General features: G+C 49.4%; 1 protein-coding gene and 1 pseudogene across 2 annotated transcripts; both read right to left on the reverse strand.

Moving 5' to 3' along the window:
• Window positions 1-1,976: 1,976 nt before the first annotated feature.
• Window positions 1,977-2,741, reverse strand: LOC308237237 (ADP-ribosylation factor-like protein 2; annotated as a pseudogene). Its single transcript has 2 exons — window positions 2,706-2,741; window positions 1,977-2,550 (listed from the first exon to the last, which is right to left on the reverse strand). The product of its transcript is annotated as an ADP-ribosylation factor-like protein 2 (transcript).
• A 2,769-nt stretch (window positions 2,742-5,510) lies between these two features.
• Window positions 5,511-27,219, reverse strand: SLC26A9 (solute carrier family 26 member 9; the record flags this gene model as incomplete). The annotated part of the gene is made up of 20 exons (XM_080648803.1): window positions 5,511-7,744; window positions 8,671-8,742; window positions 10,765-10,910; window positions 12,330-12,384; window positions 13,449-13,733; window positions 14,337-14,450; window positions 14,589-14,681; window positions 14,810-14,879; window positions 15,596-15,702; window positions 17,398-17,493; window positions 18,048-18,125; window positions 18,315-18,428; window positions 18,713-18,860; window positions 19,572-19,654; window positions 19,974-20,126; window positions 20,668-20,832; window positions 22,338-22,513; window positions 23,122-23,232; window positions 23,324-23,463; window positions 27,095-27,219. The coding sequence occupies 20 exons, from the start codon at window positions 27,217-27,219 to the stop codon at window positions 7,697-7,699; spliced, it is 2,379 nt and encodes a 792-aa protein (XP_080504929.1). The 3' UTR covers window positions 5,511-7,696.

Genomic DNA, 27,219 nt, shown 5'->3' on the forward strand with positions numbered 1-27,219 from the left:
GCTCCAGGCGTGTGGCAGGTCGCGTCTGTGCTTGATCTGCTTTGAGATACTGATAAATCCCTTGCTATATGATACTAAATCAAATTAAAGAAGTGGTGGGTAGAAAGCAAAATAAAAGCTTGTCAAAGTTCACAAACCGCCGAAGTAAAACCAATCACTGAAGTAGTAACGAGTAAAAAATTTATCGTGCACACACCAAAAAGACAGTTTGCAAACAGGGGGCATTTAAACCAAAACATGAAATGAGGATCGTGGTTATATTGTTATAAAGCAGCTTATATAGCGAGAAAAGCAGTGATTATTCTTCACAGTAATTGGTTGCAATATTAGAATTTTCAGTGGTTACCTCATATCAACTGTGGCAAACAGTTCAGATTTTGCTTATGATTTTCAGAGGCATAAGCAAGAAATGACACATGTCAAGTTAGTCTTGCAACATAAGCTAAATTGAGCTCGTTTGGATGACTAAACTAGTTTTATCTGCTCAGGGAAAATCAAGGCTGGTTTCTGTTTGGTTTTGATTTTAACAATTCACCCCTTTTGGGCATTCTCTCAGCAGGCCGAGTATGACCAACCACTGCAGCATTACTCTTGGTTACCACCGCTGACCTAATCAGGTTGAAAAATCATATATCTGCTGTTTCCATTGGTTGAGTTGTCAGGCCAGAGAGCCATGAAGTCACCACCTTCATCATTTATGTGGTTATTGTTGATTTCATTCAGTTGTTTGATCCTGATAGACACCATTTGGCATGTGAGTGGCTGCTGACAGGCATTTAAAATCCTTGAGAGTATATAACATATTAGAAAAGTGAATGTGATGAATATGGGGAGAATAATAGCCAAGGATTTAACCAAACAAATAAATCAAGTGGGTTTCAATTTTTAAAAAGTTGTTTACATAGGCACAACATGCTGTATTAGCAAACATATATCCTCGTGATAACTTATGACGGATGAACATAAGAATATTTCATTTCAGGAAATGGATTGCAGGTGAGCTTCCATCTAAATTAGGCCTCTATAGGTTGTGAGCAATCAGGTAATCTAATGGGAAAAAATTCCTGTGGAAACAAAAGTAAAACAAAGGTTAATGGTTTGAGCAAATTATGAATTCAGTTTCTGAGTTTGGAGAACAGCCAGCTGAGATGAGTTCTAGATGTCGGGTTTGAAACTTCTTTAGATGGAGTGAGGGCAAGCAGTGCAATCTGATAGACTTCCTTGGTCTGCAGTTTGAATGTTTCTGATGATCTGATTGGCCCACATACCAATAGACACAAAGATTGTCCACATATCAGCTGTTACAGTGATCTCTCTAAAGTTAATACTCAGTTGTCCAGTTTTAGCTTGCATGGCTTTAGGAAAAGGGCAGTTTTAGTTTCTTAGTGATTCCAGGTCAAAAGAGTGGGAGAAAAATTGCATGTTAGTCTGGAGAATTCTACCTAAATATTGGAGGAAACTGGAAGAATTCAGGATCTACTATTCAAAATCTTGACAGGTCCTTTGGCTAATAACAGTATGTACCTCTTAGAGCTGTTGGGAAGATTAAACGAGTTAATAAATGTAAAGCACTTAAAAGAGTACATAGCTTATAGTAACCATTTCATTTTTTTGGTTATACCTGTCCATATTTCCAACAGCATTTATTGAGGAGACTATCTTTTTTTTTTTTTTTTTTTTTTTTTAGGACAAGGAACAGTTTATTCTCACAGCTGAGCAAGGATGAGGCCACAGTCTCAGCAGCAGAGGCAGCCCCCTCCCAGCCTCAGCCCTTGCCTCTTGGTATGGCAGCTGCAGGTGGGCCGGGTCATGAGCCAGGGTGACAGCCAGGGCAGTAGCCCACCTGCCATGGGATCTGGGCTGGCTGTGGAGCAGCAGTGGGCAGCAGCAGCAGTTTATGAAGGGGGCGTGGAGTGTTAGTTGGACTGGCTTATTCCCACCCTCCCATGAGTGGTGCTTGGTGAGGGTCTGGGGTGGGGGGGCCCGGACTGCGAGGTGGGGGCATCTGGAGCGGCTCAGTCGGCTGTGAAGATGCGGCTGGAAATGTCATCTAGCAGCCAGTCGATGCCGGGCAGCAGGTTATCTCCCGTGATAGCGCTGTAGCCCTGGATGCACCAGTGGTGGCTTGGGATGGAGTCCAGCTCCAGGGTCTCGTGAATGGCGTTAGAAGTTTGTGCCCCAGGCAGGTCCTTCTTGTTAGCAAAGATGAGGAGGGTGGCTCCAGCCAGGCGCTCCTCCACCAACAGGCTCTGAAGCTCCCGCTGGCAGTCCTGCATGTGCTGGCAGTCGATCGGCGCTGTCCACCACCCAGATGAGGTGGTCAGTGCTCTCAAAGTAGTTCCGCCTGTAGGACCGCAGGGACTTCTGGCCGCCAACATCGCAGATGTTCAGCATGAATCCCAGGTGCTCCAGGGTCTTGATGTTGAAGCCTAGGGTTGGGGAGATGGTGTCGATGTCTTCTCCAATGAACTTCTTGAGGATAGTTCTTTTGCCAGCGTTGTCCAGGCCGAGTATGAGCAGTCGCAGCTCCCGCTCTTTCTGCTTCACCTTCTTCAGAGGAGACTGTCTTTATGCCATTGTATGCTCTTGCCTCCTTTGTCAAATATTACTTGCTCATAAAGGCATGGGTTTATTTCTGGGTTCTCTGTTCTATTCCACTGATCTATATGCCTGTTCTTATGCCAGTACCAGGCTGTTTTGATTACAGTGGCCTTGTAGTATACTTTGATATCAGATATCATGATTCCTCCAACTTAGTTTTTCTTTCTCAAGGTTGCTGAGATTATTCAGGATCTTTTTTGGTTCCATATGAATTTTTGGAATATTTGTTCTAGATCTGTGAAATATGCCATTGGTATTTTAATAGGAATTGTGTTGGGATTGGGAATATGGGCATTTTAATGATGTTAATTATTCCAATCCATGAACATGGTATATACTTTCATTTGTTTATATTTTCCTCAATTTCTTTCTTCAATGTCCTATAATTTTCTTTTACTTCCTTGTTTTAATTTATTCCTAGGTACTTTATATTTTTTGTTGCAATAGTAAATGGGATTGTGTTTTAAATTTCTCTGTCATAGTTCATTATTGGTGTATAACAATACCACCAATTTCTGAATATCAATTTTGTATCCTGCTATTTTACTTAATTCATTTATTAGATCTAGTAGTTTTTTGGTAGAGTCTTTAGGGTTTTCTATGTACAATATCATGAGATCTGTAAATAATAACAGTTTTACTTCCGCCTTTCCAATTTGGATGCCTTTTATTTTTTCTTCTTGTCTAATTGCTGTGGCTGGGACTTCCAGTACTATGTTGAATAAGAGTGGTAAAACAGACATCCTTGTCTTGTTTCTGATTTTAAGGGAAATGCTTTTAATTTTTGCCCATTGAGTATGCTATTGACTGTAGGTTTGTCATATATGGCCATTATTATGTTGAAGTATGACCATTCTATTCCCACTTTGCTGGGAGTTTTATTATTATTTTTTTAATCATAAATGGATGTTGGATTTTATCAAATTCTTTTTCTGCATGTGATTTTATCCTTCATTTTGCTTATCAAGTTTATTGATTTGTGAATATTGTACCAAACTTGCATCCCCAGAATAAATCCCACTTGATCATGGTGTATGATTTTTTTCAGTGTATTACTGTATCCAGTTTGCTAATATTTTGTTGAGGATTTTTACATCTATTTTTTTTTTTTAAATGTATTTTATTGATTTTTTTCAGAGAGGAAGGGAGAGGGATAGAGAGTTAGAAACATCGATGAGAGAGAAACATCGATCAGCTGCCTCCTGCACACCCCCCACTGGGGATGTGCCCGCAACCAAGGTACATGCCCTTGACCGGAATCGAACCCAGGACCCTTCAGTCCGCAGGCTGACGCTCTATCCACTGAGCCAAACCGGTTTCGGCTTACATCTATCTTCATCAAGGACATTGGCCTATAATATTCTTTGTTTTTAGTGTCTTTATCTAGTTTTGGAATTAGGATATGCTGGACTCCTAAAATGAACTTGGAAGTCTTCCCTCCTCTTGAATTTTTTGGAATAGTTTGTGTGCCATGCCAGCACAGCCAAGGGTTCGGTGAGCCTGAGTGGGGGTCGGCAAAGGATTAAAGAAAAAACAGACAAAGAGAATATAGCTGGGGCTCGATGGATCTCCTGTGCCTGGATGAGGCCACAGAGAAGGATCCAACCAGCAACCTGAGGCTTTATTTTATAGCCAGGGTAAACAAGGTAGTGGTCACCATAGTTACAATGTTCTTGTGAGTTTCACTTGTTTTGGCAGCACTTGCTCCACCTCCCACAGCCCATTAGCTACCCAGGAAGGAACGAGTGGGCGTGGGCGGCCATAAGGTCAAGCTTAATTATGCTAAGAGGGCTGTGCCCTCTAAGCTGGGAGGCTTAGCTCTAGAGCTGCTCCCTACAGTTTGAATATTTGTAAAATTCACCTGTGAAGCCAACTGGTCCAGGACTTCTGTTTGCTGGGAGATTTTTTTGATTACTGATTCAATTTCATTAGTTGTAATTATTCAGGTTTTCTGATTTTTCCTGAATCAGTTTTGGAAGATTGAATACTCCTAGGAATTTGTCCATTTTGCCCAGGTGGTCCAATTTGTTGGCATTTAGTTGCTCATGGTATTCTAAAACAGTCCTTTGTTTTTCTGTGATGTCAGTTGTTACTTCCTCGATTTCATTTCTGATTTTATTATTTGTATCATCTCTCTCTTTTTCTTGATGAGTCTGGTTAAAGGTTTGTCAATCTTGTTTATTTTTTCAAAGAACCAGCTCCTGGATTCATTGATCTTTTGTATTATTTTTTTTGGTCATTTATTTCTACTCTGATATTTATTAATTCCCCTCTTGTACTTACTTTGGGCTTTGTCTTATCTATAGTCTATCTCTTTCCACTTCATTTCTGTCTCCTTCACACCTTCGTTGTTTTTCTGACTCCTCTTATTTCCTTCTATTTCCTATTGTTAGCAAACAACTTTGGGAGCCAACCTAACTCGTTGCACAGTTGAGTTTAATGGCTTTATGCTCCTTGCATTTTTCTCACAAACTGGGGAGGAAAAGCTGTGACTAGATGTGTGTCCCCCCCAAACCAAGGATTCTGAAAGCTTTGTTGACTATTGATGGGTTGGCCTTGAACAGACATCTCATGAATGTTGAAGAATTAGCATGTGAAAGGTATACAGAGGGATGATGGGACTTTCATCACAGAAATCACAGAGTGGGCTCTGGGAACTGGTCCTGAGTATGTGGGTCTCTTAGCCCAGTCTTCTTACCCTAATCTCTGCTCTTCAGCTGGATCATGGAGTTTATTCATCGCTGGGAGTGGAAAACCAGAACCTGGAGGGGAGCTGAGAGTCTCATGTTGAATTCTTAGCTCCTGTTGCTTCCTTCCCCCGCCCCAGGACAGTGAAAAGCAAGGCCAGCTTTTCTTGGAGGTGATTTGTTTATCCTTTCTGGAAAACCACCCAAATACACACACTTATTCACATTTCAAAAGCACTTTATTACCAAAATGAACAAAAGGAGAAAGGCATTTAAATTAAATAAATTACACAAATGTCTCAAGAGTCCTGGCTTTCCCAGGAACCACATCATCACAGGTCAGTATCACTAAGAATATTTGAAAGTATTGAAATTCTGGATTATTTCACCACCTTGCCCTCCTTTCCTGCTTTGATCATTTCCAGAGAGTGGTCTGTGTGAATTTGTGTTCTTTCCAAAGTATTCTAAAAGTGAAGTTTTCTATAATATCTTTCTCTGCCCCCTGTGTTTCCAATTCCAATGGGACATGTTTCAGGACCAACTCCAGACCATTGTGAGTCAGTAATCCCCATGAAGTCTGGGGCTGGCCTGGTGATTAATGGTTAATCCAGTCCCCAAGGATAGAAACATTTGGTTCAAAGGGGATGTCTTGACTTGGATGTCCTGAGACTCTGTGATCTTTTTCCACCTCCTACGCCTAAGCTAGACTTTGAAGGAGGTGGAGTAGGGGAGGGTGAGTTGTCATTGGCTAAGGTCTTGTCTTCCTGGAATTTGGCACTTTGGGTGCTGGGCATGGTGAATCCCAGATAACATTGTCTTCTGCCTTCCAAGTTTTGAGTTCCATTGGCAGCCAGATGGCATAATAATTCACACAGAAGCAATGCTTGTAGGCCAAGAATCTGTTGGCTCTTTGCCAGTACCCACTCCTTTAACTCTAAGAAGACTTGCTAGCTGACTGGCTCACTCAACACACACACACACAATGCAGGTCAGGTTGAAGTTAGGAATTGGTACGTTTTTCCAGGCTGGGCCAGCCCAACCTGTTGGGCAGGGGTCATTAAGTTGAAGGAGCTTGGGAGAAGCAGTGGGGAGAGGCCAAAAGGTTTTTTGTGCACATCCATGGAAATTTCCCCAAACACTTGCACATGAAACCTATTTATTTTCAAGTCACAGTGGGTTCCTCCAGTTACCTCCTTATGTTCATAGAGAACTTAACCCTTCTTCTAATCTTTCCTATGAGGAGGTGGCCTCGGGTCCTGATTTTATTAAGGAATCCCTGCGGAGGAAGAGCCAATCTGGGTCAGCCCTTCTCCATGTTCTGTACCTAGGTAGGGGATGTAGCTGGTCTTTGGGGGGGCATTCTCCCTTACTTGGCTGAAGGATTCAGGCCCCAAGCTGATAAAAAAGAGTTAAAGTCATTGACTCTTGCCAAGTGAAGAAGGACAAGACAGATTTCCCAAGTGGAGGAGGCATTTCCCTGATGGGCTGTCAGGTCAGGGGGACTGTCAAGGCTCACTCAGGTCCCACCAGTTTGCCCTAAGTTGGCACTAGCATTCCACCCCCATCTCTGGTACAAAGAGGGAATCCCAAAAGCTTTTGTGCAGAATAACTGGTACCTATTGCTAGGTTGCCAGAGGATTCTGCCAGCTATCCTCTTCCTTTTGGGTTCCTACTATCAAGCGGAAGGGAGCAGCCCCCCGAGGGCAGGGGGAATGGTAATGTTTCAGGAAGCTGGGGCAGCTACCTTGGTGAACTGCTCTTGGGGAGGTAGTTCTGCTGGCCTTGAGGGCCCTGGCTACTCCCGAGGCTTGAGCCTGATGTGTTGAGTAGCATGGAGGTCCCAGCAGCCTGGAGATGAGGAGGAGGTTGTACAATCACCAAGACAGAGATCCTGGGTTATGGGGAGTACAAGGTCCCAGAGGTGCAGAGCTACCAGGAACAGAGTGGGGGCAGCTGGAAGGGGCAAGTGACAGAGTCTTAAGCAAGTTTGTTCCTGTGTCTTGTGACAGCTTTTGATGACACCATTTGATACTAAGCCATGAATGCCAAAGGACACTTTTGAAGCTTTCACTCCAGGTCAGCATTCACACTTTCCCTCCTGTTCTTGGTTCATGCTTCAAGTCCAGTAGTCAGGGCCTCTGGTCAGCTGCCATGGAGAGCAAACAGGACGCTTGCTGGCCAGGATCACGAGGGTTAGCAGAAGCTTTCCCTGCTTCTGAGACTGGCTTGCTCTAGAGATGCCAGGAGGGAGGCAGGGTGACAAGAGAGGAGGAGGAGGAGAATAGAGAGGAGCCAACGTCCTGGTGGAGGCGCTGTCCTCTCCCTGCCATCTGCTGTGATCCCAGGCTCATCCTTCATGAAGTCCCAGGTGCTATGCGCTCTGGAGGCAGCCTGGAAACTGCTGGGCCTCACAGGGCGGTCAGAGTCTCTGCGTGAAACATGCTCCCGAACATCTCCTGCCGGGGAGGAGAAGGGAGTGGAGGAGCTGCGTTAGACCCATTGGGTTCAGAGTGGCTGAGGGTTGAGATCACACAAGCTCTATAGTACTTCCTGGCTGATAAACTGTTTTGGTCTTGCCCAGCAGTTTGGAACATGCTGTAGATTCCAAGGGACCTAGAAAGCAGCCTGCCAAAGCTTCCTGGCTCTGGCTGTATTTCTTAATGTCTCCTGCATGCCATCGGCACTCCCAGAGGTGTGCTCAGAGGGCAACGGAATTCAAGCCGGCAAAGACTGGGAAGAAGCATGAAGTTAGATGCTATTTCTATCTGGTTTCTTTTAATTCAGGGCATCAAGAACAGAAGGCCCTGTGGGGATAACCCCTCCCATCTGCATAGCTCTTAGCTTTTAAGGACTGTCCACATGCAATAATATTGGTCCCACTAGAATCTGCACCCTTAGAATTCATCTGACCCTACCAGAATATAAGTTTCCTAAGGACAGAGGTCTTTGTTTTGTTCACAGCTATCTGCCCATCCTGAAACTGTATAGGCAAGCAGTAAACACTCCATAAATACTCGTTAAATTAATGAAAGAACAAATGAATTCCCTGCTAATCTTGTGAGGTAGAGGGGACTTTGTAATGATAAAAACTGGGGCCTGGTGTTGTTATGTGGCTTGCCCAGGACCACGTGTGTGATGTGTTGGAAAGTTAAGAATAGCTATTAGTTCTCTAGAACTAAATCCAGTGGCCTCCCCCTCCTGCCCCTCTGCATGCCTTTCAGGGAGTGAGAAGAATTAAGACCTGCTATTAAAAGAAAGATGAGAAAGAAACTTTGTTGACTTCAAGATGACTGTTCTGGCCTGGAGGTGAGAGAGCCCATTGAACACCTTGGATTTGAGAGGGTCTCCTTCCCCTGCCCCCACCCCCTGCCCCTTAGCTCACCTGCTCTAAGTCCCAGTAGCTGGGGCTCTCCTCCTCTGAATCATATAAGCAGATCTCAGGGTCCACTGGAGCCTAGAGGGAAAAAGCAGTACAGAATGAGCTCTGTGACTGAACCACACAGCCTGGTGCAGAGTGAGCTCCATGACAGCCACACAGCCTGGTGCAGGGTGAGCTCCATGACAGCCACACAGCCTGGTGCAGGGTGAGCTCCATGACAGCCACACAGCCTGGTGCAAAAGGCAGGCTTTTGGTGGCACCATGTGCTTGGATGCACAGCTGCTCTCCTGCCCCTTTCCTCCCCTCCCTCACCTGCTCACAAAACATAGCCCCGTTCCGCCTACACCAGGGGCTGCCCTCTGCGGGCATTTTAAAGGCAGGGAAAGTGTACTTAGCTTACACTGACAAATGGCCAGCTGCCTGACTTCAGGGAATCTATTTCCTTCTGTTTCCTCATCAAACTCGCTTTGCTGGCTTTCTACTCACCATGCTGTTGAAAAGGGGGTGGTGTGATTTATATAGATGAATATATTCTGTAATATGTAAATATATTACATATTGTGGAGAGTGGCTACAGTGTTTGGACAGGTTCAAGCCTTGGACTAATGAGAGGGCACAGTCCTCTCGTGGCCACGTGCAAGTCCCAGCTGGAGGGCAGAGCCCTCCCAGCACAATTACAGCCAACAGCTATAGTTGTAAGCTTGAACCTATGGTCCGAACACATGGCCCCATGTGCCTAAGTGATATAGGCTGCAAGTAAACAAAGCTTGATCAGGTGCATGTAATTGAGTAGGATCGAAACCCACGGGAATGTTGTAAACATCTTGACCATGCCCTTACTTTGCCTTGTGGCATCTGGCTATAAAATAAAGACACGGCTTGTAGTCCATGGTGCTGTCGCTAGCTCTCCATCAGAGAGGGCAGCGTCCCACCGAGACCCAGCTTTCATTCTCTCGTCTGTCTTTTCTCAATCCTTCACTGCTGCCACTCAGGTTCACCCTTGGCCGTGCTGGCGCGCCACAACATATGTTATTTTAAATATATAAACTGTAATAACTGGACATTATTTGTGCAATAACAAATGATAAAGATCTTCTTTTTGCTGTGTGGACAAGGTTCATTAACTGTGCTGCATAGTTTCTGTCTACATGTCGAGGGTGGGAGCCAAGGTCTTGTGTATTGTTGGGCAGCCTTTCAGTACCTAGGACAGATGGCTTCACCTTCATCAGTTTCTTAAAGCAAAGAGCACATTGTTGCTCTGGGGCCAGAAAAGGCTTTGCTATGACCCCCAGATGGTAGGGTAGAGTTTTATCGAGAGCTGGGACACAGAGTATTGGGTGGCCAACAACGGGCTGAGCTGGGAGGGGACTCTGGGAGGTGAGGGTTGCAGAGAAGGCCTGGGCAGGGACTCCAATGGGGTGGGCTTTTTCTGCCTCCCCAGCTTTTTTGAAATTCTACAGTGTTATTTGTAGCTCATTTGCATACCACTTACTGAGCTAGTAAATTAGATGTCAAGAAACGGAGACAAAACTCAAATCCAGTTTCTTCATTCATCACCAGCCTAAAATCTGCAAGCTCTGTTAAATTAAAAGAGGCAAGCTTACTCCCCTCACTCCCCCAAACCTCTTATAGCTGAAGGAGGAGGAGAGGTGAGCAATGCCAGAACATGGGACAGAGCTAAATTGGGTGTTTGTGTGACTGGACACTAAGTTTTTTTCCATCTTTCTTTTTTTGTTTTTGTTCTTATCTGGACATTAATATTTTAAATATGTTCTTTGTTTTTTTAGAGAGAGAGGTAGGGAGAGGGAGAGAGAGAAACAATGATGAGAAACACCAATCAGCTGTCTCCTGCACGCATCCTACTGAGGATCAAGCCCACAACCTGGGCACGTGCCCTGACCAGGAATCCAACCAGCAACCTCTCGGTTCATGGGACAACACTCAACCAACAAAGCCACCTGACCAGGACCGAACATTAATATTAATAAAAGATTCGGAATTGGTTTTGGAACACCAAACTTCTCCTGTGCTCATGCCCCCTGGTCCTGCTATTTCAGTGTCCTGGGGCGTAGGATCCCCCAGGTGCCCGGACCTTACCCCTTGGAAGTCAGGTCCTGGGGCCACTTCTCTGGCATTCGCCTGGGCAAAGAGGACTGCGTCGTGTATGCTGGGAAAGACGTGGTTGCGCTCTAGACACCCATCTTCAAAGACGCCTCCATGGCTAATGTCATTGTACACCTGAGCTGGAAGGAGGAAAAGACCACCTTCAGAATGATAAGTGATTGTGGATTGGAGCTGGGGGTGGGGAGATTGGTGAAAGGATAGGAGAGAGAGGCCCGAAGGTCGCTCTCATGGCCTCCCAGGACTGTGGCATTGACCTTGCAATATCAGTTCGGGACAGCAGAGGGCAATGTGAGCTTGAGGATGCTGAACCTTCAACCCAGGGCAGAAGGAAGCAGTTTGATTCAGGGAGTCGGTACTTTGTGGCCATTGAGAGGGAAAGGCGAAAATAGTTCCTGAGGAGGCTGCTGCCAGTTCTGTCTTCGGAGGGCCCTTCCTTCCTCCTGCTGACCCAGGACTTTCCCGCAACTTCCGGGTGTGGCAGAGCTCCTACTCCTACCGGATCTCGGAGCTGATTTCCTGAGGAGTGTCCGTGAGGGCGCAGGAACCTCTGGCTCTAACTCTGGAGCACATGCCCAGCACATCATTGCCATCGCAGACTCCCTCTCCCAGGGCTGGGACATGCTCAGGCCAGTTCTGAAGGTGGACAGGCCCCCCTGGAAGGGCTCTGACCCTCGGTGGGAAGCAGAGTGTGCGAGTAGGTGCCCCTTCACATGCTTTTGTGTGTGTGTCTGTGTGCACTTGCTGTGTGCTCATATCCCTGCACTCTGAGTGTGTGCTAACGATGTGAAAGCCCACTGCTATGTGGACATGCCCTCCAGCTATGTATATGGGCCCTGTGGAGGTTGCATGCATATAAAACTGCATATCTGCATCCCCTGAGTAGTAATGATATATGTTTGATTTATTACTAATGGACTTTCAGATTTAGAGAAGAACCCCAAATTCATCTAGTCAACCTCCTTATTTTACACTAGAGGCCCGGTGTATGAATTGGTGCATGGGTGGAGTCCCTCGGCCTGGCTGGCAATTGGGCCGATCAGGGCCACAGGAGGCTGGCCGGCAGGGGGGAGGGGCTGTGGGAAGTTGGCTGTGGGAGCACACTGACCACCAGGGGGCAGCTCTTGTGTTGAGTGTCTGCCCCCTGATGGTCAGTGTGCGTCATAGCGACCGGTCGATTGGTCATCTGGTCATTCGGTTGCTTAGGCTTTTATATAGATAGACAGGTGACAATTGATCCCTAGACAGATAAAGTGACTTGGCCAAGGATACATGGCAAATTACTGGTGGGGAAATTAGAATCCCAGTTATCTTTTCTTAACTCCACGATCTCCCACTCTGCTCTTGAGATCTCTAGGATGTTTACACAATCTGGCCACAGTCTCTTCTGACTTGTGTCTGAAGCTCTCATGAGCAGACAGTAGTTTGGGGGACTATATGAGTGCTCTCATTTCCACCCCCTTCCTTGTTCAGCATCCCTCCAACCTGTTCCCACCTCACCCCCTCGCCAGTCTTTCAACCTCCTGAATGTCTTCTCTTACCATGAATGTTCACCAAGAAGACCTTCACACCGATCTTCCCATAGGTGGAGCTCAGCTAGAAGTGTCAAGGTAGGGGGGCAAAAGGAAAGGAATGTTCTGAGTGGGTCTCCAAAGTGATTCGCAGAACCCATTTCAGAGGGGAAGCCAAGCAAATAAGCAATCCTGAGAGCCCCGCAGCCAAAGATAAAAATAGCAGCAAAGCACACCACTTCTCGCTGGAGTGTTGGCTCGAGGCTTCTCTAAAAAGCAGGGAGGAAGTGGGGCTTTGCCAAGGAGGCGGGCACTTAAAGTCACCACGGCCCCTTCTGATGGGGCCAGAGCTTTCCTCTCAGTAGCTTAGATTCCCAGACTCCACCTCTTTCCCCACATTGTGGCTTCAGGCAGAAGCTGCAAAGGAGACCCAAGGCCTGCGGAGGTGCGGGTTGCAGCCATGGCCCACCTGGATTTCAGGTCCAGGCCAGGGAAGCGGGCCGAGCCCCTAGCTGGGACGAGCTTTCGGGGTACTTGGCCAGTGGTGATGTCAACCCTTACACTCTGTTCTCCTGGACCTGAGCCAGCTCTGAGGTTGGCTGACTCAGCCCTTGGAGGTGGTCGCTGAAAAGCTGTCAGGTGAATACATTTATTCAAGGTGCCCTGTGGGCTGCCTGTTTGGCCCAAGGATGTGGGGCACTGATATTATTTCTTCCCTCCTCAGCTGGCCGGGACTGGCTGATGCTAGAGTGTGTGGGTGAGTGTGGGAAGGAGCAGCAGACCATGAACCAGGGCCAAGCTGGACTCCACTCAGAGGACCCTGGGGTGGGTTCCTGTGGCCTGCGAGGGAGCTTGAGATGGCCTCTGCTAGAGAGGGGTGCTGTGGGAGGGTGCGACGGGGGGACTGGACCTCTGGTCTCCCTCTCCAGTCACTCATTCATTGTCTTGGGCTGTCTGGGCCTGCTCTGCACAGAGCCCCTTGTCCTGGCCATGTCTGGGAGAAAGGGATCCTTCGAGCCCTTCAGTCCTATTGGTATGTATTCTCCCTCAGCTTGTCAGAATGAATGCTCCAAGCAAAGCGAGAGTGGGAGAGCAGGAGTGAGGGTGTCCACGGGGGTGACCGGTGCTCCCTCTGCACAAGGGCCTCACCTTGGCCAAGGCTTTGATGCCCATTAAGTCCACAAAGCTGACCCCACTCAAGTCGAGGATGAGGGTATGGAAGGTGACGAAGGGCGGGACGCTGGCCAGCATGTCAATGGGCTCACTGGGGGTCTCGGCAGGGGCCGGCAGCTCGCAGTGGGAAGCTGGGGGGCTGTCAGGGCTGAAAGTGATGTAGGACGCGCCGCCGGCACCATTAGCAGGTGTCTGGTTATTGTTGGGGTCGGTCGGGGAGGGGTTCTCAAAGTCCTGCTGGAGTTCCTGCAGGGAGACAGTCTGGAGGGAGGGGGTGGGAGATCAGCAAACCGAACCAGACTTCGCTGCTGCTCAAGCAGGGCCAGGGAGCCTGCGGGTGAAGGAGAATCACTGCGCTTGATCCTGGTGAATACAAACCCCGAAATCCTCATGGGAAAGGTATCCCCCAAAGCCCCTTCCTTGGGCAGGGCCTGCAGCTTGGTGTCTCACAACCCAGACAAAGTTGGAGGATCCCTCCAGGAGAGGCACCGAAGCCACTGCCTACTTTATTCTGGGAGGGAGCCCTTTGGGAAGAACTGAGCTCTTTTTTGCATTTTTCCGTGCCTGCCTGTTTCTCCCACACCCATCTCCACCATGCTGCTCTGGGTTAGCTGGGAACCCCAGGAAATTCACTGCTGCTCCCCTCTTCCCCCCGGGGTTGTTCATAAAAATAGCAGCAAAACACAGAATGGGGGGACATGGGAGCTGGTCTCCCCTCACCCACAGAGAAGAATGGTCAATGGCCACCAAGCAATGTCCACAGAGACTTTTGTCTTTGCCTGGAAGGGTGCTGGGAGGAGGGTCCCCAGGGTGCAAGATCAGAGAAGGCAGGAGAGAGCATGGCTGTCCCTGGCCTCAGCTCACCTTGGTTTTCATAAATAGAGACTTTCTCTGTTGTGTGGGCATCGCTCTCCCCTTCTCCTGCTTCTTGAGGTATTTTTGCTTGGCCAGCAATACTTTCTGGGCGTCCACACCTGTCTGTAGGGAAAGAGTCAACAGCAGGCTTGACCTCTCCCCTCTTTGAAGGAGGCCTATCCTTGGCTCCCAGCCCCCTTTCTTCCACCTTTGGGTCACTCTCTGTCCAGCCTTTCTGGTCACCAAAGGACTGAGACTTACCTTGGCAATGACTTTTTGCCTGAAGATCTCTGAGTTGGCAAAGTAGAGAGGAGAGCAGTAAGTGACGATCTTAATCCCCTGGATTTCCCGGACCTGTGACAAGGGAGGCTGAGTTTAAGTAGCAGAAATGTCTTTATTGACTTTTTATTTTAAAAATCCCTCTTTTATTTGGGGGAGAGGGGAAGGGCAAAAGAGGAAGTTCACAGGCTTGAATTACACACCCTATTGTAGGTCTTGGGATTCACATAAATGTCCGTGTCCATGACCTGGGCCAAAGCGTAGCCATTTCGACTGGATGATGAAGAAGAAAATGTAAGTGAATGCTAACAGTGAATGGGCCTGGAGGGATGCTGGGGCTGGGGCAGAGGCAGGGCAGGGTCCCTTCTGCACCCCTGGGCTTGCTGTGTTTGTCCTTCGGCACTGGGGACACACGTCTGGTGGCTGAACTATAACCAGAGGGATGACAGGCCCTTGACATAGCTCCCAGACTGGGGCTTAGTGGGAGAGAAGGGGTGGAGGTACACATGGTGACAAGCTTACGTGACCCTAACGTCCCTTCCTGGTCTTGAGTTCTCAAGAGGAGAAGGCAGGTTTCCCTAATATTTAGCATCCTTCTTACCCTGGCCTGGACACCCTAGAATGTTCTATTGAATCTCTTTATAGGAAGGACACGATATCTGTCCTCTGGCCTCATATTCCCCTGGGTGGGGTCCCATGTGGTCTGGTGTCTGGCAGTACCTTCGGAAGGACACTGAGTCTTACCCACCTGCTCTTCCCCGACTTTCTCCAGCCCCCAGCCCTCCAAGACCACAATGGCTTCCTCTGGGGTTTCCAGGATATGGGAAGTCAGGCAGCCCAGCCTGTGCCCTCAGTCCTGGCTGGGTTGGGCTCTCCTCAGGCCTGGCAGCACCTCCTGTGCCAGGCCCAGAGGCAGCAGGGTTTGGTGGGCTGGGCCAGGGTCCTCCCCTCCACCCCCATTGTGTCTTTGGGGAGGGGCTGTTACTTACAACTGGGTCTGGAAGACCACAACCAGGATGGAGAAGGCGACACCCACTGCCACACCATAAGGCAGACTCAAGAAGAAGGAGGAGAGGAAGCTCACCACCCAGACACACTGTGAGGAAAGAGATATGAAAGCAGACCTGGGAAGAAAACTGCCTCTTTCAGGAAGTCTTCCTGGATTTGCCAAGGTCATTCTCTGCCAGCACAACCCAGACCCACCCTTCCACTTTCATGCCAGTTTTGCACCGTTTAATGTTTTGGTTACATTTGTCCCTTTCCCTCAGATTGAGTGTGGCCCCCTGGTCTTGTTTTTAATAGACAAGCCCAGCACACCCAGGTCTTTGAGGGCATAATGATAAGAGCAAGAGTCTTGGGTCAGTCCTGAGTTCCAAGTTTCGTTCTCCTACTTCTGGCTATGTGAGCCTTAGATGCCTAATCCACAACGGGGGAGCAATAATACCTGCTTCATGAAAGGATTAATGAGTTAAGAAACATAGAGGTCCCAGCCTAGTGATGGGCACCCAATGGGTGATTGATAGCATGAGTACCCTTTCTCCATCTACCAGTAAGCTGAGAAGGCCTAACACGGGCTTAGAGATGCTTCCTGGCCTGATGGCCTGGGGGCCTGGTAGAATTGGATTCAGTTTTGATTGTTAGCTCCTATGCTCCTTTAGAGTTCCCCAAACAGCTCAAAAGAAAATAAATCTACCCAATTTCCGTAGAGAATTGTGAGGAACAGATGGGAAGCCAGAGCACTATGAATATTCAGGATTAATTGCCATAGCCAGGGATTGTTGGGATGGGGTAAAAGCAAATCTGTGGGCTGGGAATTGGGATATCAGTTTTCCCCTTTCCTCACCACTCACTCACTCACTCACTCACTCACTCACTCACCCGTCCACTACGGGAGCCAGGTGGACCACTCACTTCTCTGGCTCCTGTAGCAGACAGCCCAGCCCAGAGGTTTGGAGTCCAACACTTGAAGTTCCAATCCTGACTCCACTACTTATTACCTCTGTGGCCTTTGACGAATTACTTAACCTCTCTGAGCCTTGTTTTCATCATCTCAGAAGGAGATTAGGAAATCCTCTCTCATAGGTTACGGTGGGGCTTAAGTGGGCATAACACAGTGTCGCCAATACATGGTAGCCTCCTTCCTATTGTCCAGTGGAGAACGTGACTCACTGTAACGTAAGTCAGAATTGTAGAGTTCTATGGTTACACGGTGCTTTCCCACCGTGATCTCATTTAATCTTCAGAACCAGTGTGTGACGCAGCCTTGACTGTCACCTCCATGTGCATGAGGAAGCAGAACTCCAGAGAAGTCTGGTAACTTGCTTAAGGCCCTGCTCTGCTGGCTTTATGTTCTATGTTTTTTTGGTGTTTTTTTTTTTTTTTTTTTTAAAAAACACGATTTCTTTTGCTTTTTTTGGAACGATGAATCAAAAAAATAATAATAGCCAAGTTTTACTGAGTACAGATACAGTTTGGACAATGTGCTCCCTTCTTGTATTGTCTAATTTCTTCATCCTAAGCAACCCTGGGGATGGGGGAGAGCAAGAAATATCCATTTCACAGACGAGGAAGCTGAGACGCAGAGACGTTAAGAGTCTTGCTATTGACTATAGAGCCTGTGAATGTCTGAGTTAGGATTTGAGCACAGGGTCTCTCTCTAAAACCTGAGTTCGTAGCACTTGGTGATGCCAGTTCCGAAGCAGCTAACCAGAGAGATCATTCACAGGAGAAAGGACAGGGCTGTGAGATTGGAGAAGGGGACAGGGCTCAGACAGGTACACCCAGTACCTACACAGTCTAGCTTGCTTTTCCTCCACAGGTAGTAGGGGTCGGCGAGTTGCTTGAGGGAGTTCTTGAGGTTGACAGCTATCAGGGCTCCCAGCACAGACTAGGGAAGCAGAACATCGTTCCTGTCACTGGGGTGTCCCCTTCTTCCTGCCCTTCCTACAAACACACCTGACCCTGGAGCCTGGCAGGGCAGAGCTGGAGCTCAGAACACTTCCCCCGCAGAGCCCCCACATCTCTGCACTCAGGCTTCGGATTGGAGACCACAGGAGCTAGACCCATGGGACCCATCCTGGCCCCCTCTTCACCCTTCCCCTCTTCTCTCACACCCATGGCCCATGCCTAGAGCCTTCCTATGCTGGGGCTCATGGGTACTTGTCAACAGACTAGGGACTCAATCCTGAGGTTTGGAGGCTGGAGTCTGGGACCAGCCCTGAACTTGTGAGATGTACCACCACGGGCACATCACTTAGACACTCTCAGCCTCAGTTTCCCTCACCTGTAAACTGGGGAGAGTAAATCTGTGTTGTCTACCGCACAGGTTGTGATTAGGTCAAAGTGCGACAATGACAGCACGTTGTAACCTGCTGCATGACCCTTAGGGGTTGCTCTTCCTGGAGTCTTTTGCTGGCCTCTGCTCTCCTGCTGGGCTCTTACCTTGGGGAGAGGGTATAGATAGGACCCCAGGACCAGCATGGTGATCATCACCACCAGAGACACACACAGGCTTGCCACCTATTCAGAGAAAGAGTTGGGGATAGGGAGTATTGCTTCCGATTGGTTTCCAATAGATGCCTTTGGTGGAGTGGAGACTAGGGAAGAGAGAGGAAGGCGGGAGAAGCAGCTGGCCCGGCTTGCAGGTTTCTGGGATCCTCTGGGGCAACTGTTCGGTTCCCCATCCTCCTCCCCGGACCCAGCGCTCACCTGGGATTTCCCTCCAGCTCCATCCACAGCCAGAGTGACGGAGAGAGCACAGCAAATGACATGGATTTTAAAGAAGGAGCCAAAGAAGTTGCTGCAGCCCAGGGCAATCATCTCCTGTGGAACAAGGGCAGGATTAGGCCCTGGAGGTGTGGGCATGGGGTGGCAGGGTGGACCACACAGAGTCGGCCATGCAAGCTGGATCTTGGGCCTAAGACATGACCTACTACTATAAAGCCATACACACCCAATTAAGCAGAGGTCAGCTCTTGGGGTCATACCCTCTCCCCACTGGCAGGCAGCTTTCCTTACCTCGGCCCAGAGCCCCAAGAAATCTTTTGCCAGGGCTCTGTGGGCCCCGGCCCGTCCTGTTCAGGCTTACTGGGGGCAGCAGGACCTACCTGGTTAGAATCCACGTCATAGCCGTGCTTGCTAGCCAGCGTCCGACCCACAGCCAGGTTGATGACGTAGCCCACGATGGCCAGGGAGAAGGCTGTGCCAACCATGTCCTTCCACTGTGAAACCACAGGCAACACAGGAGTAGGGAACCTGCCAAGAAGCCAGAGGGGAGGCAGGGCCCAAGGGTGTGAGGAGAGGGAGGGCACCGAGGCCTTTAGCAAGTCACAGGGAGCAGAGGGCCCCACTGTGTGCCAGGGTCTCACGTGGCTACCCTTTCAGCCTGAGTCCTCAGTACAACGCTGTAGGGCCATCACTCCCGTTGACAAAGTGGGAATCCGAGGCTTAGAGGACCTGGCTTGTCCGAGGTCTCAGAGCCAGTAATTGACAGGGCCTCGTTTGTATACACCCAGATTCTGGACTCTTGACTCTCACCAGCCCCCCCGTGTTGTGAGCATCCCCCACCCCACCTGCTGCAGTTTTGCAGCCCAGCACTGAACGGTCCCTCCCAGGGCCTAGCTGGCTGCCTGGCACAGAGTGGATACTTAATGAATTTGGTTCGTCCTAATAGCTTCCTGTCCACATGGAATAGGGTGAAGAGCCAGATAAGGGCTGATCAGAGAGGCTCTGCTCTAATAGCCCCACTGAATGAGACTTCCAGGGTGAGTGTTCATAAAACAGCCAGCACTGGCCCCTCGTGTGGCTCTTCTCCATAATAAGTAATAGTCACGATCCATAGCTGGGCAGTGTTATAGGGTTTAGAACGCACTTTCATAGAGTTCGTCTCAGCTCAGCCTCTGAGCGCAGGCCTTGGTGGGGAGTGCTGTGGGGCTCGCGTCAGGCTTTCTAGCCCCCTGGACTCACCCATGTTGGATCTCCCCCACGATCTGCATGTGATACTTTTGGGGCATCTTACAGCCCCCAGAGATAGCTGTTGCCACCACCACCTGCAAACCCCAAAGTGGAGAATGGGGATTGGTTTGAAGTTGGGCTCAGTGCAAGGGTTTCTCTCAAGCCTCCCTTTTCTCTGGGGAACCCAAATCTCACTTGCCTGCCTCTTTGAGGGGGAAGACTCCAAGGAACAGGGAGAGTGGGGCCATATTCAGGGGGATGGAAGGGATTCACCTCTGACTTCTTGCTCTACTGGCTGACAGTGGAGGGGGGTGATTGTGGGTAGGGGCGCCCTGGCCCTGGCTGGACCTGGATGTCTCTTCTCATAGCTTCTCTGATCTGGCCCTCAACACCCAGTCCCGGGTGAGGTCTTACCACAATCATCTCTGTAGGGATGGGGAAGCGGATCTTGTGCATGTAGCGAGCGTTGAGCTCCTTCACCAGCACCAGGAAGGCACCACTAATGAGGGCGAAGATGAGCGAGGCGATGTTGGTGTGGGGGAGGTTTTTGCAAATGTCAATGAAGGTCTGGTGGAGAGAGCATCATGCCTATGGGCTCCCATTGCTTCTTCCCCCACCACCCCCACCCCCGGATGGCTGACCCCGTGAAGGGATATCATCAGTGCTCATGGAGGCACCCAAGCAGAATCTAGACCCTGATCAGGACACGATGCTATTTCCCACCACCCTCTCCCAAAGGGCACATCAGGAGCTCATGCTGGGTCAGGAATGCTGATTCCTTTTCTCTTCCTCCAGAAAGAGTTCAAGTTAAAGGAGGAGGGTAGAAACTAGACATAAGGAAGGACTTCCCAGCCAGTGGAACAGGGAACTTATTAAGAGACTACCTCTCCTTTTCTGCAGGGATTAGCCACAGGGAACCTCATCGAGCCCTCAAGGTCATGTGTTTGACCCTCCCTCCCAACGTGAGAACCCCCTCAGCGTCCTCTCCTAACACCGGGTCAGCCGGCCCTTGCTTGGGAGCATCCCATGATGAGAAGCTCACAACAACAGTGAACTTGGCTGTTGTAATGAGCCCCTCCCCATCTGCAGGGCACTATCCTAGACTCACAAAGACGATGGACCCTGGGCCTGTGTAGGAAGGGATGGTCAGTCCAAAGATGTACTTGAGCACCGAGATCAGGATCTGCAGGCCGGCAGCCGTCATGAAGCCCCGGATGAAGGACTCGGAGAGGTAGATGGCCACAAAGCCAAACTGCACGAAGCCCAGGCCCATCTGAGGGGGAAATGACCAAGAGGGTCAGCAGCTCCCACACTTGCCTGATCCAAACCCAGGGCTGGAGTTCTGGGCAGCACCGGGCAGCAGCAGCTCTAGGGAAATGAGTCCTTTGTGACCTTGTCTTCCTTTTTAATGTGCCAGCAGAATTTTGGTTCCTTAAGGACACTGGCCTCTTTGTCACTCCACCTCTCTGTCTTCAGTTTCCTCATCTGTGAATGAAACTGGCCCTCCCTCAGTGTTTCCTCTGTTAGTGGATGACACTGCCATCCACCCAGTTGGCCAAACAATACCTTGGGAGTCATCCCTCCCTCACCTCCCACGTCCCATCTATACAGAGCCCAGTTAATTTTGCTCCTGGCAAAATGTTCCTCAAGTCCACTCCTCTCTCCGTGGCTTTTTCCATGGCCACCACTGGTCTAGGCCCTCAGCACTCTTGCCTAGCTCTCTGTATAGTCCCCAACAGGATTGATTCTAATCCACCTCCCACCCCTCATCTTCTCTATAGCCCAAGTGATCCTTTAACTGCCAATTGGACCTAAAGCCACTGCCTAGGGGACAGACCTCAAACATCATTGTCTGGTCCATACCTACCTTTCTAGCCTCTTCTCTGGACTGTCCCCAAAGGCCCCCTGCCCTCCAGTCCCATTACACTGCTTGCCTTGCCATTCCTGGTCAGTTCACCCTCTCTGAGGCCTCAGTGCTTAGGGGGATCTTTTTCTCTGCCTGGACCATCCTTCCATGCCTTATTCATTTGCTTACTGGTCACTTCTAGTCATCCTTTAAGACCCAGGTCACCTCTTCTCTTTGAGGAGAGGCCTTTCCTAACTCTTTTTGGTGTTCCCACAGCTGTTTGTACATAGCTCTATTATGCTGCTTATCTCACTGCCTACAAATTTATCTGTTGACATGGCTATTTCCTCTGCTGGGCTGGGAGCTTCTGGAAAACGTGGCCTCTTTCTTACTTATCTTTTATCCCCAGGGCCTAGCCCAGTTCCTGGCACAGTGAAATAACTAAGAAACATTAACTAAATGAATGAATGAATGAAAGGTGCCCTCTGAGTTTGCTTCCTGCGCATGCATTCTATCAGGCTGTGTTTTCCTTCACAAAACCCAGCAGAGTCCTTTGCATGTGGCGAAAAAGAAATTTATGAAGTGCAGGTGATGCTGTGGCTTGGAGCAGAGGAGGCTGGTTGGTGGAGGATAAGAGAAGTCAGGAAACAGGAGGACTGTGCTGGCAGAGGGCCAGGCTCTGGAAAGGGACGGGAGAGAAGCCACGAGTGTTTGAGATAGTCCAAACTCAGGACAGTTTTATCAGGTGTGGATGCTGGCCGTAAGGACCTGCTGGAGGGAGGGGAGGCGATATCTGGCTTTTTAAAGTCTTTGGAGGCCCTGAGAATGGGGAAGACGGAGGAGGTAGAGCCCTAAATCAGCTTTAATGTCAAAGTTGGGTCTTTGAGTCGGGGGAGGGTGGTCTGATGGCAGGGATTTGGCCGGCTCCTCACCTGGATGATGGCAGTCAGGCAGGCTAGCGTTGCTGACACATGCAGCCTCTCGGCCTCCATGGCCGCCGTGTCCACATAGGTCTGGTTGGTAGCATTGTTGAAGACCCGGAATTTTGACTCTGGGGCCAGCTGCAGACAGATGTTACCCACCAGGATACTGATAACAGCAAAGGTACCTGTGGTGCCCCACCCAGCCAGCAAAAGTCAGAGGTTTGGATCAAACCCACGAAAACCATCAAGGGGCCCAGGATTGCTCCTGACCCCCAAGGGGATGGAGCCCCAGGGCCTCCAGGCTGCTCTCCAGCATAGTACCATGCATATCTGACTATGATCTGCTGTTTCATCTCAGCTGTTAATATTATTTTACTGGACACCTGAGGAAATACAAGCAGGACCCGACCCAGAAACAGGCCTACTGACCAGGTCCTTTCTCTGTCTCACTTAGCACCAGAGAACTCCAAGTGTCCCCCTCAGTGGCCTGCTGGGACCAGCCTGGGGTTAGAAGGTAATTTCTCACAGCTGTTTAGTACTTCATGGCACACGGTTTATCTTGTTGCACCAAGTCTTCCCCACATTCCGGGGAGGAAGGCAGAACAGGTAATGCTGACTGAGCTCACAGAAGCTAAGTGGTTTCTCTAAGGTCACAGAGGACCTGGGACTGACACAGTGATGGTTCCTTGAGAACCAACCGGCACCAACTAGAGGAGTATGTAGATGGAAAAATCACCCGAACCCCTTTTCATACCACCCGTCCTCCTGCCTGCTGGGAGGGGAGAGGTCTTACCTGGCACCATCTGGTGTATACCCCCTAGGAAGAAGTAGGTCAGGAGGGGGAAGAAGGAGGAGTAGAGGCCGTTGACTGCAGGAAGGTTGGCTAGAAGAGCAAATGCCATGCCTGCAGAGGATGAGAGAGTGAAGGCTCAGGGGCACGGGGATTATGGAGGTGGGGGTGGGGAGGAGCAGGCCTGGCTGAGAGGACCCCTCACCTTGTGGCACCTGGATGGATCCACCGCTGAGGCCACCAAGCAGGTCGGGGATGATGTAGTCTTTGATTTTGTACTTGGGGAGCCAGGAGAGCACAGGGAGCAGCCCAAACACCACGGTTTTGATCTTGGCCGGGGAACATCTGGAGGGAAAATGGGCAGATTTCCAGTCAGCGCTGCCCCAGCTTGGGCGCTCCAAGTTGGGGAGGGATTACAATATCCTGTTGCTGCTCATCATTCATTCAAAACTCATTCAAAATGTGATGAGCACGCATACTGGACAGTATGCCAGACACTGAGAAGGAAAAGCAGGGACTTTCTCTTGAGAACCACCAGCATGCCCTGTGCATGAGCTGGAGGTCTTCTGACTGATGCCGCCTGCTCAGCAGTCTACAAGACTTGGCTTAAAGGCATGGATTTCTTGGTGGCTTAACCTTCTGAGGTGTCAAGTCCAGGCCCATCTCAATTGGCCTTTCTCCAGGAAAGGCTTCTCCGAGTTCCTGGCTGATTGAACATAGGCCTGGGCCCCCTTGTCTGGGCTTCTTAGCTCCATGAGTGCCCCGTGTTTAATGACTTGCTTTTCACCTCTCTCACCCACTAAACAGCAAACCCACAATGGTGAGAAGTCTGGCTCTCTTGTCATTTCTGTATACCTTGTGCACCACATTGGGGTGCTTCGTAAATATATGTTGAATAAATGAATGAGTGAATAAGTGAAAGGATGAGCCAGTATTGAAACTCAGTCTGGATCAGCCGGCGTGGCTCAGTGGTTGAGCGTCGACCTATGAACTAGGTCATGGGTTCAATTCCCGGTCAGGACACATGCCCAGGTTTTGGGTTTGATCCCCAGTAGGGGACGTTCAGGAGGCAGCCAATCAATGATTCTCTCTCATCGTTGATGTTTCTCTCTCTCTCCCTCTCCCTTCCTCTCTGAAATAAAAAAGAAAGAAAGAAAGAAAGAAAGAAAGAAAGAAAGAAAGAAAGAAAGAAAGAAAGAAAGAAACGCCCTAACTGGTTTGGCTCAGTGGATAGAGTGCTGGCCTGCAGACTGAAGGATCCCATGTTCGATTCCAGTCAAGGGCACATGCCCGGGTTGTGGGCTCAATCCCCAGTGTGGGGGCGTGCAGGAGGCAGCCGATCAATGATTCTCTCTCATTGATGTTTCTGTCACTCTCTCCCTCTTCCTTCCTCTCTAAAATCAATAAAAATATATTAAACAAAAAAGAAACTCAGTCTGTCCAAGTGTATATACAATAAACTATTGCGGCAGATTAAGTATTTACAGTTGTTTGCATGGAGAAATAATACAATAATACAAGAATAAACTGTGTTTTGTGTACTCAGAACTGTAACCCTACTTTTGCCCCACCTTGTATTGCTAAACACATTGTACAGATTTAGACTCACCATTATCTTTCTACTAGTAAATGCCATACGTTTGCTTGCCAAAAGCTCTAGTTACCAGATTGTTTGCAAGGGGATCTGAGTGGGGATCCTTTTCTTCTCCCCAAGTATTCTTGGTAAAAAGAAGGAATAGGTTACAGGCGTGTTGCTAAACCTTTCTCTTATGGAAAGTGACTTTGTTCTCACTGTGAAAATTCAAACAGCACAAAAAAAGAAACAACAACAACAAAAGAAACTCAGTCTGAGTAGGGGCTGCTGCCATCTTTTAGAACTTCTCCAAGAGGAAGGCTCCATTGTGCTGCAGGGTGTGCCCCGTGGACCCAGCATCCTTCTTGTGCCATGACTCCAAAGCCCAGTTTGTTCCCCTGTTAACCCCTCTGGGAGGGAAGACTGGGAGCTGTTCATTGATTGGTGAGCACGGGGTGGGAGAGTTGATCCCTGCCCTGTTTGTTGAACACCTCCAGGCCCTTTCATAGAAACACAGGAGCGGTCGGAACAAGGGCCTGCAAACTGGAGGGTGACAGCTGGGGGATTGATGACTAGAAGAGGGTGGGAGGCATTTGCTTTGCTTTTCCCAGTTGAGGGAACTCAAATATCCAGGGCCCAGCTGATGACTCACTGGCCCGCTCTGATTAGGCCTCCTTTCTTGCTCTTTGCTGCTGTTCAACAATAGTTTCCCTGACACTGGGTCCCCTGGACTTCACCCAAGACTGAAATACACACAGAAAATGCTTTGCACCCTGTATTGTCCGTGTAGATTTTCTATCCGAACCAACACTCGGTAGAAAAGCACCACCACCCACATCTGACTCCCTAATCCCCTCTGGGGCAGGTGGACACTTCTCCCATCCCTGGGATGGTGAATGGGAGTTAGACTGGTGGTAAATAGCTTAATGCATCTCTAAAGCCTTGTCCTAAGAGAGAACCAGCCCTGCAGGAACTCTCTCAGGTTTGTTTGTGGCAGGGAAAACTGGACTTGTGAATAGAGAGCTGGCTAGGGAAAGAGAAACAACCCACTTGAAGGTTCATTCCTGCCCAGCCTTACCTGCCCAGCCTACCTGCCCAGCCTTACTTGCAAGCCTGCCATAGGTTGAGCAAAACAATCTGAAACTTGAGAGAAGAGCTAGAAAGTGATGCCAAACACCTATACAGAGGCTCCAGAAGGCAAGAAGGAAGTGGGCAGAGGGATTAGCTTTCTTGACATTCATTCATTCATTCATTCATTCATTCATTCATCAAATATTTATTGGAGTACCTTCTGTGTGCCAGGCACTGTTCAAGGCTCTCATGCCAGTCTCATGGGAATTCTTAGTTCCCTACATCCCTTCATCGTTTTCATCATCCAAAACTTTTAGGACAACAGCAGATACCCTCATCCCTCCAGTACAGAAACAATCCAAACTTAAATTCGTTGGGCACCAAGGAAGGCAGAGCCCACCTATCCGAGGAGCACAGCTGTGGGTGCAGTGCTTGAACACTGGGCACCCCAGGCCTTGGCTGTAATTGGGCAGAGATGGAGCCTCTTAGGAGAGGTAGGGTTGGGCCTGGGCTTTTGGTGAAAACTGAAGTGGGTGATTCCCCTGGTCTGAACCAGTTCCACCTGCATCTCCACTTTAGCCATTGCCAGTGACCTCAATCCAGGTAACTGAATCAGCTGTTTCCCCTAGGGAGTGGGGAAGAGTAAGCCAGCCTACAGTGAGGCCTGGGAGAGGCCCGAGCATGGTCTGCCAGAAGGTCTGGGAAGGGGGAAGGCGAAGCTGTGGCCTCGGGCTTCTGGAGTGTGGGTGTAGATCACCCCCTTAGAGGCCAGACTTTACTACCTACCACCCCAGTTCCAGGGACCTGAGACCGGAAATGGCCCAGAGACTGGAGGGACCACATCCTGGTAGGTACCCTTTAGGGGCCACCTTTGGGCATTCTCTGGACCAGGAGAAGGAAGGACCATCTAGAAGGGAAAGAGGACAAAGAGCATGGGGTGATGGTGGCTTCAGATTTTTATTAACAAGTAGGGGATAGGACATTGCAGCAAGGGCTCTGATGCCCCTCACCCCGTGCTGCAGCATGCCCATCTATCGCTCGCTTAAGAACTCAAGAAACACTTGAGTGGACTGAGAATATGGCAAGACCTCATGCAGGGGGGTGGGTATGGTCCTGCTGAAGCTGTGGATTGTCTTTGCTCCTACTCCCCAACCTCCCTGGGAGTCTCAAGACAGTTGAAATGATAGGATCTTCCATTCAGGGTTCCACACCAGCCCTCCCAGGGCTTTCCCGAGCTCTGTGTGAGGGATGCTGGTGCGAGAGCCACGCCTGGTGCGGGAGAGACTTCGGTGGGGAGCAGAGGAGAGGAGTCTGGGCTCTGGGTCACATTACCTGAAAGCATAGCGAAGTTTCTCTCCCAGTGGGTACGTCCGGTCCTTCTTCTCAAACTCATGATCGAAGAGGGTGAGAGAGTATGCAGCTCTGTCTACCACGTAGCGGGGCCTGGGCTGGCTCAT

The sequence above is a fragment of the Plecotus auritus genome, assembly GCF_963455305.1.
Source record: "Plecotus auritus genome assembly, chromosome: 12".
Taxonomy (NCBI): Eukaryota; Metazoa; Chordata; class Mammalia; order Chiroptera; family Vespertilionidae; genus Plecotus; species Plecotus auritus.